The sequence below is a fragment of the Squalius cephalus genome (assembly GCF_949319135.1).
Source record: "Squalius cephalus genome assembly, chromosome: 6".
Taxonomy (NCBI): Eukaryota; Metazoa; Chordata; class Actinopteri; order Cypriniformes; family Leuciscidae; genus Squalius; species Squalius cephalus.
In genome coordinates, this window is record NC_137127.1 from 12336875 (window position 1) to 12349686 (window position 12812).

Genomic DNA, 12812 nt, shown 5'->3' on the forward strand with positions numbered 1-12812 from the left:
AGGGTAGGTCTGACAAGTTTTCTAAACAGGGGCTAGTCTGCTGCTCCTCATTAACAAAGAGCAATGAGAAGAAAAAAAAGGTTAAAAGAAATATAAAAAATTACCACCCCACCCCCCCCCACCCCCCAAAAAAATGCAATGGGACAGACAAAATGACAGTCAGTTTTAATGCACGCTTCATAGCAGAAGTCTGTGGCTACCTCCCCAACCACTGTAAAAGAAAGCCGTATGAGTAGATCATCTGCCCATGCATCAGAACAGCAGTGAATCAGGACAAAGACGCGTGGTTTTTTTTTTTTTGTACTAATGTGCATTTAAATCACAAATTGTCTGAAGTTTTCTGTTTACTTTTGTTAATATATTCTTTTCAGTTTATCATAATTTTTTTTGTTTCCTAAGACTGTGTCCTTTACATGAAAATGAATAGGTCTTGGCAGAACATGGAGTTGTTCACTCTTGACTTCCATTTTTTTTTTTTTTTCCTCTCTCTCTCTTTTTGTGCCCCCAAACATCTCTAGACTTCAATATTGTTTCCGGCATAAAGCCTGGTCCATGTTCGAGCTGAAAAAGACAAACAAATGCAGAGTTAATACACCACCAAATGCTTTCTCATACTCTGTAGAGATAAATTACTTGGCATCTTCAGCACAAAACTGACTTCAACTACAGTTGTGTGAATAAAAAGGGTGTGCATTTTTTCTAATTAGCAATAGCCAAACAATGTACTTCAAAGACAGCTACATGAAAATAACTATTCTGCATTATCCTTTGCGACAGAAAGATTATCAATAGCCGCTTTTCCATCATCAGGCCAGTGAGAGCCAGGACTAAGAGCGTGCCGGTGGGGCCAATAGCCTCAAGGCTAAAATTAAGCTGCGTTTCCACTGTCAGGTCAGTCGCCCCCTAGAGCTACCCTAAACCCGCCTCCATAGAATAACGTCACACCTAGCAGACTGAAAACCACATAAAAAAAGAGAACACATACTTATTCTGTCGCACCTGCTTCCCATTTATTTGTTCACATCACATTTCTTAAGAAAGAATGAGCATTTCTAATAATTTCCCATGAAATGATGTGCTCTAAGGAGGTTTAAAAGATCTCTCCTGTCTCACTATACTGTTATCCTTTCAGCCAGAGCAACAGAGATGGACAGAAAACAGGAGTTATACGTGTTGTTAACCGGAGAGTAATTTATAACAAGTCTAAGTTCAAGTCCGGTATATGATTATATATGAAGGTCTCTGGTATTTTCCATGTTCATATGTGTATTTAGTTTCACAATGGTTAGCATAAGCAGCCTTTAGCATCACATATAAATATATTTCTGCCTCATACAGTGATCAGAATCCCCATTGGATCGCAATCTGACGTTATTTTAAACACTCACTGGTGTCTGAAAGGAAGTTTGAGCTGAAAATTGTTTTAAATGTTGAGGTTAGAAAACAGCAGTGTTACTCCTGACTCCGCCTTTGTTCATGATCACTCCTCAAGCCCCAGTTGGACCGATTTGGACCGGGGGCTGTTGACCCCGAGGAATCCCAGATGAGGCCCGATCAAGCCCCGGAAGTGACAGTGGAAACGCGACTGGCCCTGGCACGCACTAGCACGCTCGCTTTTGTCCCGACAGTGGAAACACGGCTACTGAAGTAGTGTCACTGGCCTCTTAAAGCTCCCAGAAAAACCCCTGATTTAAATCAATGCGGACAAATAAACATTGGCAATATCTATTCTTCATTGAACCATCCCTTTAAGCGCATTTAACCAGCACCCACCTGTCTCTATGGCTTGAGCTTCGTTAGACTTCCACTGCTCTGCGACATCATTTGCTAGAGGATCATCAGGGTTGGGTGCACTTAGTAATGCCTGGATTGATAGCAGCACTGTGCGGATCTGCAAGGCTGGAGACCACTTATCTGTTTGACATCATGCCATGGAGAGAGATCAACAAGAGAAAGAGCATTAGGAGAAAAGTACCTGCTAGCTTTCATATGCGCTAAGTCTAGCCATGTACAGTTGAGCAGAGGGATCATTCTCTATGGGGTCAAAAGTGTAATCTGAGATCCTCAATCTTCTTAAAGAGATTAAATGGGCACATCTTTCACAGTATGTCAGGTAAGGGAGCTATAAGATGTTACAGACTCAAACTGCCATTGCTATGAGGTAAAGATAAAATGAGTATTTTCCAGAAATCATGACACATTCATTTTTCTCCCATACTCTCTAGGGACAAGATCCTAATGTCGCTTATTTTAATAGTACGTTTTATCACCTACTTCACCTAAAAGGGGGTGAAAAAGACAAGACATCATTTAACATTTCTACTGTCCAACATTTTGCCATTACTAGCAGACTTCAGAAATAAATAAAGCAATATTTTGAATAAAAATGTTAAATATGTTCTTTATGTTAATTTTCTGCTTCTCCCATTTTCTGTGCTCTCTCTCTATGTGGGCATCAGATACAAACATAAACAATCTTGACAATTAATGATAAATATTGATATTGTAATATCTAGCATTCTCACTGATAAATTAATTGACAATAAGCCATTACTCCAGTGTCACATGATCCTTCAGAAATCATTCTAATATGCTGATCTGGTGCTCTGCTCAAGAAACATTTCTTATTATCATCATCAATGTTGAAAACAGTTGTGCTGCTTAATATTTTTGTTGAAACCATGATACATATGTTTCACAATTCTTTGATGAATACAAAGTAGCCCTTAAAGGAGAACTCCGGTCATTTTTAACATTGAGCTCATTTTTTTGTAAATTTGGAGTGCAGTCAGTACAGAGAAAAATGACAAAAATCGGTGTTGCCTACATCGTGTTATCCACTTTTTAAAATTTGCACCCTGTTGACTTCAATGGGGCAAGTTTTAAACCTGCTTTTAGCCTCTTAACATCCTTGATGTGTCATTACAAGTGCACAGCCATGTGAGTGATTCCTTCAGAGTGAACACGAGTGAATCTGACTGCAGTCGATGTGAAAGATATGAATAAAAATGATGTTTATTCAGCCAGCGCTCATACCTGTATTTACATCCTGTTTTCGGTCGAAGTCCAAAGTAATCGATTGTCGAGTTCACGCGCGTGATCATATAGGTACTAAACCTATGCGTGTGAACTCGACAATCGATTACTGTGGACTTCGACCGAAAACAGGATGTAAATACAGGTATGTGCGCTGGCTGAAATAACATCACTTTTATTAATATCTTTCACATCTACTGCAGTCAGATTCACCCGTGTTCACTCTAAAGGAATCACTCACATGACCTGTGCACTTGTAATGACACATCAAGGATGTTAAGAGGCTAAAAGCAGGTTTAAAACTTGCCCCATTGAAGTCAACAGAGTGCAAATTTTAAAAAGGATAACACGGTGTAGGCAACACCGATTTTTGTCGTTTTTCTCTGTACTGACAGCACTCCAAATTTACAAAAAAAATTAGCTCAATGTTAAAATTGACCGGAGTTCTCCTTTAAGATTTTTGTGAACCCCTTGATACAATTTTCAGGATTCTTTGATGAATAGAAAGAGAAAATCTTGAAATAGAAATCTTTTGTAACACTGTAAATGTCTTTACTGTCACTTTTGGTCAATATGATGCATCCTTGCTGAATAAAAATTAAGTCTGCATGACATGTTAGAAAAAGGCCCTTCAGAATGAATAAATGATAACTGACTAATGGAAAATCTAGTGATGATGATCATCTCAGATTAATTTCAAAGTGTAAATATTGCTATTTAAAAAATAATGGCATTCAGTTACAACAGAATTAAAGCATTAAACTCTTAATCATGTTTAGGTCATGATGAGTAAAAATCAGTATAATCTGAAAGTTTTAGAAGATGGAATAAAATGGTCTCTCACCTTTCAAAATATCTAGACATATTCTTCCCAGCTTGTCTACATTAGGGTGATATATTTTGGTCATGAAGCGTACTTTCGGAGCTGCCATGGGATATTCTTCAGGAAGAAAGAGTTCAAGTTTAAAAGTTCCCCCCTCAAAGGGGGAGTCTTGAGGTCCGGCGATGACCACGTGGAAGTAGCGAGCGTTCCCCTCATCTGGCTCTGCCTTTATACCTGGCACCGGCTCTGCCAACAAACGCTGTGTTTCCTACACACACGCATGGAAACAAGATCAATTAGGCTGGCAGGAACATAAGGCATCTCTACACACTCAGCTGATTAGCCAAAGCACTGGCAGTGAGACGGTCGAGTACACGGGAGTAAACAAAACAGTAGAAAGAGCCAACATGTAATGAACACAATGACAGAATTTTTTCTTTTGAAAAAACGGTATAACTTCACCTTGTTGCCTTGCACAATGGCTATGTAACAAAAGACAAATTGTCCTGCATCAACAACATTCCAATGGCAAACAAACCTGTACAGCAAAGTGATTCATATCTGACAGGTCATGAATCATTTTAGGTTTATAATTTTATGAATACTTTTTTTTTAAGTAGATATTGGTTTGGCCAGGCCCACATATACTTATCAGCACTGATATTAGGGTCAAAATGGCAGAATGAATTTAAACATGGTAAAATGTGAGTCCTGCATTCTTATTTGTAGACAAAACCATTTAAAAGAACTCTAGCTTATTTCAAATAAATGCTATTATTTTGTATGTTCTATTAAATCCTAAAAAAAAAAAAAAAAAGATTATAACCGTTTTCAACACTGATTAAAATAAGAAATGTTTCTTATGCAGCAAATCAGCCAATTAGAAGTGATTTCTGAAGAATCATGTGACACTAAAGACTGGAGTAATGATGTTGAAAATTCAGCCTGGTCATCGCAGGAATAAATGACATATTAAACGTAATTTAAAATGTAATTATTTCCCAATAATAATGCTTTTACTGTATTTTGATCATATCAGTGCAGCCTTTGTGCACATAAGAGACTCCTTTCAAAAACATTATTTAAAGAAAAACCTTACTGACCCCAAACTTTCGTATGCACAACTATGTTAACCACGAAAAATAGGAAAAGTTGTACATTTCAGCAAAGTCACAAACTTTATGTGTGCTTAAATAGTAACCAATGTCAGAACTAGAATATTTACAGATAATACAGTATCCTTAACCTTCAGAAGGGCAGAGGACGATCTTACATCACCACAGATGTTACTGGTTAGGCACTATAAATGTTTTCAGTAAACACTCTCTTAGTTTGCATCACATTAGTATCTTGCTATTTCAATATCAAGCACGGTTTTATATCTTTTTATTCCATGATCAGTCTTGATGCAGTCCTGTATCTGCATCTTGCACTGCTCAATGACATTTAACATGGAGTAATATCTCAAAATACAACCCATGTTCCAGAAATAATCTAAAACCAATAATACTACAAGGGTGAAACTGACAGCCATTACAAGCCAATCAAGACAGACACTTTGCATTCAGTTAGAGAGAGAAACAGGGCTGACCCTGACAGTCCTTTGGAAACACACACCCATATGACTAATGAGAATCTGATATCACCCGTGGAATGCTTGAGTCTGGAGACGTTGTTCATCTGAGAACTGCTGTACTATGCTGCACTCCTTATAGATTGACTGTTTGGCATCTGAGAACTCATGCCAAAAAGTGGATATTACAATCTCAGTGTTATAAACTTATGTTTAAAAGCTACCACACCTGTTCTGCAACCTGGTTCAAAAAAGGAGAGTTCTTCGGCCATATGATAATGAACCTGTAAAACAAGACTCTTCTCTTCTATTTCCAGTATTTCAACTAAACAAATCTAGCATTATATATTTGTATAATCCTGATACTGGTTAATAAAAGCTGTCATATAGCCTACAATTCAAAATCAATCAACCAACCAAGAAAGATCTAATGTAAATTTTGGGGTTGGACTTTTTTTTAAATGTTTTTGAAAATTTAAAAATTTAAAATAACTTCTATTTAAATAGATCTTTAAATGTAATTTTTTCCTGTGATAGCAAAGCTGAATTTTCAGCATTATTACTCCAGTTTTCAGTGTCACATGATCCTTCAGAAATCAATTCGCTGCTCAAGAATAATTTATCATCATCATTATCATCAACAAACACGTTTTCAGGAATCTTTGATGAATAGAAAGTTCAAAAGAACATTTAATTGAAATATAAATCTTTTGTACTATTTTAAATCGTACACTATAGCGCAATCATGTAAGGAATAATGTGCATTAATCAATTAATGCCTGACTGCATGATCAGGACCTTAATGTGATGATCTAGAGGGGTTTATTGTGTGATGACGACTCTCAAACGGTTTATCATCACATTCATTACATTACTTTGATCCTTTAACCCAGCATATACATTGTGCTCAGAATGAAATTCCTCGCATGTTTCAGATATCCTACAGACAAAACCATGCAGAGCAAACACAGACAAGAGAGGGGCTCCCTGTCATGGTCTCATGCTTGGGGAACGGGCCATCAAGGATGCATTCCCATCCCACCCACTTCATTTCACACGCAAACCTACTGCAACTGTTTCAATGTCTTATTCAGAGAACGGTGCAAATAAAAGAACGTTTCCTCCCTGTGGTCAAACATTCCTGGAAGTGCTCGACATATAAGCATTAATTACTGGACAACAGCAGAAGTGGACAATGCAAAGCGAGAAACCTTCTTGATAATATACAGATGCAGAAGCATACGCATTCAGACTCCCGGTAGCACTTTATTTTAGTCCTGTTCCGCATTTATACGATGTACGTATTATATGTGTTACAATAACTGGGTAATAACCCTGAACCTAACCCTAAACCTAACCTTAACCCATTTAGTTACCCAGTATTTTCTTAAGGACACTGATACATGTAAGTGCACATACTGTACAATAAAATGAAACCAAACTCAGAGTTGTGATTTTTATCAGGAGGAAGCCATTTACGTAATTTCACTAGCCATAAATCTGTTCATCCGAGTTATTTTCATTGTGTTTTTTAAAAGAAAATTCTGTCATTATTTGTTCACTCTCCTGTTGTCCAAAAGGAATATAACGTTTATCTGTGAGACTAGAATTTTGCATTTTTTCACACAATGAAAGTGAATGGAGACTTTCATTCTGTCTAACATTTCCTTCTGCGTTCCAGACGGACATAAATATTTTGCTTTTGGTTTGCATCACCATAAGTTAATAAACGATGACGATTTTAATATGATTTTTGGATGAACTGTCGCTTTCCTCCAACGTTACAAATGTTGACATTTTCCGTGAAAATAAACAACAGTTCTCTTTTAGGATGGGCCGTTCTTAAATTAATGTTACCTCATGTTGTGTTTTATTTGACATTTCTGCTGTTTGGGGCCTGCAGTCATTAGCTCGTTTAGCAAAAGCATCGCAACAGCTTCCCTAGCCGACAGGAAGCGAGCGAGACAAATTATATTGCAAATGTTCGTGCCCTAAATGGCCAGATAAGACAACCTGCACGCAGTAAAAATGGTATACATATATAATCTATATGTAAAATCGTTGTGAAAATAATTGTGACTGCTTAAATCGGATTATATTACTAAGTTTTTACGCCTAGCTAGCCGTCTCTGGAGCTGTTAGCAGTCTCGCGAGCTCACACACACACAACAGCTCGAGCTTAAGCAATGAATGGCCGCGAGCGAGCCACTCTCATTTAGACTTATGGGAACGTTTGTCATTTCTTAATGCTTTTGATTCTGTGCACCAAATAGTAATGAATAAGACACAGGCCCTCCGCCATTTTTCACAGCGGTGAATGTATTTTTAACCCACCCATATTCGGGATACGACTGAATGTACCGAAACGGAAGTGGCTAACAAATACAGTGCCAAACGCTAAGCCATCTGTCGCTTCTCTTTGGCTGATAATTACAATGATATTTGAGGATTTCGTGGAGATATGATAAAAAAAGATAGACTACAAATGTGCAGTGTGTCTCACTTCACGATTACCTTAATGATCCTGCGGGGCAACCCTGCCATCTTGTCTTGAATGCGGATTTTAGCTTTGACTCTCGGTGCTTCTTACTTCGTTTGCATTGACGGCGGAGACGCAGTGCACACACGCCTTCCGGCGCGTTGCGTCTAGACGCACGCGGAAACGTGCGCAATTGATGATGATGACGACAATAATATCGAAGTTGTTGTAGTTTTGTATTGAGGTAAAGCTGTTTCTTTCACCGAAAAACACACTTGAGTGAAGTTTTTAATACAGAAACTTGTTTCCACGGAATAGAAAAGAAAAAGAAAAGTGAAAAGAAAAGATTTCGTAAAATTAATTTCTCGTAAAAAATATTTATAACTAAAATCTAGTTTTTTCTTTAGCTTTTTAAAGTTTAATGAAGGATGTTTACTTGTGTAAAAACAATAAAATTATCTATACATAAGGTTGAACAGTGAACACTGCTATATACAAATAACCACCATCCTAATTGCAAAATAATGTTTAGCCTATTATTAGTTTTTATTTACATAAATACTTAACTCTATACATGCATATTTGCAGTCTTGAAATCATAAAACGCAATAAATTTGATTTAGGTTGAAAAAATTTATTCATAAAGCACCTTCTCTCTCTCTCTCTCTCTCTCTCTCTCTCTCTCTCTCTCTCTCTCTCTCTCTCTCTCTCTCTCTCTCTCTCTCTCTCTCTCTCTCTCTCTCTCTCTCTCTCTCTCTCTCTCTCTCTCTCTCTCTCTCTCTCTCCCCCCTAATACCTCTTTTATTTGGACATGAGAGGCATTAGTTTTTGGAGAGAGTAGATGCCACACAGAATTAACTTTTGGACCTCTTCACAGCGGTGTACAAACCGAGGCTTAAGAGACAAGGGAGCAGGTCGTCACAGAAATGAAGTTTCTGCAGATACTTAGACCAGGTATGAAAACTGTGTTTGCTTAAAAAATATTTTCTTATTGTCTTTAATCAGTATGATTTATGCTCAAATATTGTGTTACAGTAGGCTAATAGTAGACAACAATAACTCTTCTTCTTTTTGTAGTTTGAATCTACAGTGCATTCTACAAAGTCATATTTAATTTATATTGAATAACATAACCTGTTTAATAACACCTGTTTAATATAGCAATTCCCATTATTGACAAAACCTAGCTAAAACTTTAAGATTGATAGGCCTATTTTTATGTTATGCTCTACATGTGTATTATATTATTAAGAATTCATATTTATTTATTTTATGTTTATAAGCATTTACATATCAAAATATATTCAAAAGTGTAGGTCTTAAATTGAAAGACTGAAATTTAGTCAGTCAATTCTCCCTCCCAAATATGCCTTTGTTCCAGCACATAGGAGCAGATGAACCAATGTCTAATCTATTGCCTTTTCCCGGTGCACACTGTGAACAGACAATGCCAGCTGAATTAGAGGGACTACTGCTTCCTGAGCACTTGATATGAACGGCAGAATCCATTCTGACAGCGCTAAACCTAACTTCCTAGCACGTTGATATGGCATTTTAACCAGTTCATTACACATTTAATATGCCAAAAGTGCAGAACTTTGATGTTGTTTTTTCGAGTGATTAAAAGTGAAAAAAAGATTAGATACAAATCTTTATATAATCCTTTGGTATTCCTTATTGTTTCACACTTGTGAACAGGAGACAAAAAGGATAACTTTTTAAAAAGGAATGTAGGCCTACTATATTTTGTTTTGATAATATTTACTCTTTAATATTTTGTATTTTGAGGGGATTTTATTGTACTAGACAACACACCTCTAAATGATGCACATTTATTTCTACATAAAATAATTATAATATTTTAATATTTATTTTCAATGAATACAGTGTTTAAGTTAAAAATAGAGCATGAGTTATTTAAAATATAATGCACGGAAGGCAGATTGGTGTATTCATGTCAAAATCATGTTATACTATAGTGCAACCACTAGATGTCTGCAAATATATATTTGGCTGGGTATTCCCCAGTTGTTTATAAGGGCATTTTTAGGTTTTCCCTTTGGATATATACTTAGACAATATCAAATACTACTTTATCATGGCTGATTTGTAGACAGTACCACAGAAAATTGCTTCATATTTTTTATATTTCCCATTCATTTCCTATGGCTGTCATTTTCAACTGAAACAATTTTTTTTAAAGACAGTTTAGCCTTTTCTGATCAGATCCACATTTTTGTGTGTACATATAGCGATATAATTTCGTATAATTCCGATAAAGTGAAAAAAATGTCATAGCCTACTGACTGAAGACCACCAGAGTTCAAAAATGTTTGATTTTAAAGTATTATACAGCATTACAGATTTAAATTTGTACCTTTGGTACAAAATACATAATGGCACACTGATATATTTTTGAATAATTACTTGGAGTTGTTTGCAAACTATTTTTTACGTTTTCAACAGTGCCAAGAAGTGACATTGAAGACTTCTGATAACGATAATGTATTTTTCTACAGCAGCTGGCGTGACGTTATGGAGACCAAGCAGTGGTGTGTCCTGTTTACTTGGGCTGGTCACATGTCTGGGCTGTGTAGCGTCCCTCAACATCCCCCCAATGACTTCAGGCCCGCGCTCGGCCTTTTCCGCCACACGTAGCAGCAGCGTGTTGGGTGGCACTCAGCGGGTCGTGACCTTTGACCGCCTTCTCGTCAACATCGGTGATGACTTCAACCCAGATACAGGCGGTTTCAGATGCCGCCTGCCTGGTGCGTACTACTTCTCGTTCACCGTGGGAAAGTTTCCCAAGAAGATGCTGTCTGTCATGCTGGTGAAGAACGGGATGGAGGTGCAGGCCATGGCGTACGACGGATACCGGAACCAGGGTCGCAAGGTGCAGAGCCAGAGCGTGATGGTCAGTCTGAAGCCCTTGGATACGGTCTACCTTCTGCTTCAGGAGAATCCCGACTACGCCATCTACAGCAACGTTGGACCATACATCACATTTAGCGGTTATCTCGTCTACCCAGACTCCACATCATCTGTTGGAGATCTCAGTAACCACCTATCTCCTCCAGGCCTCCATATTCCAGGTTGTCCTCCCCCTATAGATGCCCATTATGACTGGAGAAGAACAACCATTGAGGAACCACGTTCTGCGTTTTCAGTGGCAAGAACATCATCAGTGCTGGGTGAAAGCAGAGGGCATCGGGAAAGAGAAGCTCTCACGTTTGACGTGGAGTACGTTAACATAGGCGGCCACTTTAATAAAACTTCTGGACGTTTCACCTGCCACTTCCCCGGTGCGTACTTCTTCGCGTTTACTGTGGGGAAACACCCTCGTCGGGCGTTGTCGGTGAAGCTGATGTTGGGCAGAGGGGAGGTGCGGGCCATGGTGTTCGACGAGGACTTGTCGCGGAGGAGAGAGATGCAGAGTCAGAGTCTGCTGTTGTCACTGAAAAGAGGAGACAGTGTCTGGCTGTACAGTCAGCAGGATGACGGATACGCCGTTTACAGCAACCAAGGACGCTACACAACATTCTCTGGATTCCTGGTCTATCCTTATGCCGATTCCATGAACATAGACAGAACTTTCCCCTGAGAACTAGTACTGAATAATTCATAGCTCAGCCTTTAACCTTTTGTTTTTGTACTAAATTTGCCAATACATTCGGTCCTCTAACATAGTGCTATTGTTATGTGCTTTTACACATCACAAATTATTATGTAAATATTGTATAATTTTTTCAGGTTATACTTAAAGATATGGCAACAACTTTCATTAATGACATTAACAAACATTACATTGCATATGGTTAGCAGATCACTAGTGAATGTACATATATTCATGTTTGAATGTAAATTAACTATTGATCTAAGCTTATCATATTTAGTAGCTTATTATTGAAAGCTGTTATAAAAGCTTCCCATTTTTGTATAATTGTTTAGAAAGACATGCTACTATGACTCTCTCATATTGTTAGAGGCAAAATGCTCTACATAGACATAGTTGGTGCTGATTTTTATTGTACCATTGTATTTACTATTTGGGATATAAACTAATCTAAATAAACTTTAACTTAACCATGTGTGTGGGTGTGTGTGTGTGTTTGGCCAACATTGTGAGAATCAATATAATAAGTGTAGGAAACCTAATAACTTATAAATGTATTTATATGTCAAATTGGCATTTAAACATTAACAAGTAAACACTACCATCGGCCTTTCTATAATTAATTAATACATTAATTTAAATGCACCATTCATATGTCACATCAATGATGGCATAAAACTGTGATCTATTCAATAACATTACGTCTGGAGTCACAATGAGAGACGATTACAAAAGATAATACATCATTTTTATTTAAATACACTCAACAGTAAATATGTACAAAGAAATCATTTAAAATATTTTTTAGGATTGTTAATTTAACAAGTAACATAATCTCCTTAAAAGGTCATTCTCTAGTAATGTTCATATATCCAAAGCTTTATTAGGCAGAAATAATGTAATATTTAGCAAAAACTACCCATTATCGGTGATTGCTTGTGATTAATCTGATTATTAGTTGCCATATCATGTAATTACCTCAATAAAAATCATTAATTGACATATTTTTTACTCTTTCAATTTTAAATAATTAATAAATTAATGAACTCCTTAAATAAATAATTCAGAAAATGTTATTAGTGCTACATTAGTATCTATAGGACAATAAATCTTTAGATTTAAATACAAATCCTTATACAGAAGTCACACCTCTTCTCAAAACAGAGGGGTTCTGAAAACATAAGGCTGTATCTGGCTCATACGTCTCATACTGGGGGTTTGAGTCCTGGATCTGTGCAACCTATTGAAACGTGGACATCGTTAATAATATAAATAAAAAAACATTTAA

General features: G+C 37.1%; 2 protein-coding genes across 2 annotated transcripts; one reads left to right on the forward strand and one right to left on the reverse strand.

Annotated features, from left to right (window-relative positions):
- Positions 1-408: 408 nt before the first annotated feature.
- Positions 409-8117, reverse strand: ube2na (ubiquitin-conjugating enzyme E2Na). Its single transcript, XM_079874075.1, has 4 exons — positions 7947-8117; positions 3881-4127; positions 1774-1914; positions 409-561 (listed from the first exon to the last, which is right to left on the reverse strand). The coding sequence occupies exons 1-4, from the start codon at positions 7974-7976 to the stop codon at positions 515-517; spliced, it is 465 nt and encodes a 154-aa protein (XP_079730201.1). The 5' UTR covers positions 7977-8117; the 3' UTR covers positions 409-514.
- Positions 8118-8740: 623 nt separating this feature from the next.
- LOC307160517 (complement C1q tumor necrosis factor-related protein 4-like) lies at positions 8741-11537 on the forward strand. The gene is made up of 2 exons (XM_079874676.1): positions 8741-8865; positions 10431-11537. The coding sequence occupies exons 1-2, from the start codon at positions 8838-8840 to the stop codon at positions 11510-11512; spliced, it is 1110 nt and encodes a 369-aa protein (XP_079730802.1). The 5' UTR covers positions 8741-8837; the 3' UTR covers positions 11513-11537.
- Positions 11538-12812: the final 1275 nt, after the last annotated feature.

Bases quoted from the DNA above. Each gene is read 5' to 3' on its own strand.
- ube2na (XM_079874075.1), bottom strand. From the start codon at position 7,976: ATGGCAGGGTTGCCCCGCAGGATCATTAAG. The intron at 4,128-7,946 runs GTAATCGTGAAG...GCGTGTGTGTAG, and splicing joins TGCCCCGCAGGATCATTAAG to GAAACACAGCGTTTGTTGGC. The intron at 1,915-3,880 runs GTGAGAGACCAT...GATGTCAAACAG, and splicing joins ATGTCTAGATATTTTGAAAG to ATAAGTGGTCTCCAGCCTTG.
- LOC307160517 (XM_079874676.1), top strand. From the start codon at position 8,838: ATGAAGTTTCTGCAGATACTTAGACCAG. The intron at 8,866-10,430 runs GTATGAAAACTG...ATTTTTCTACAG, and splicing joins TCTGCAGATACTTAGACCAG to CAGCTGGCGTGACGTTATGG.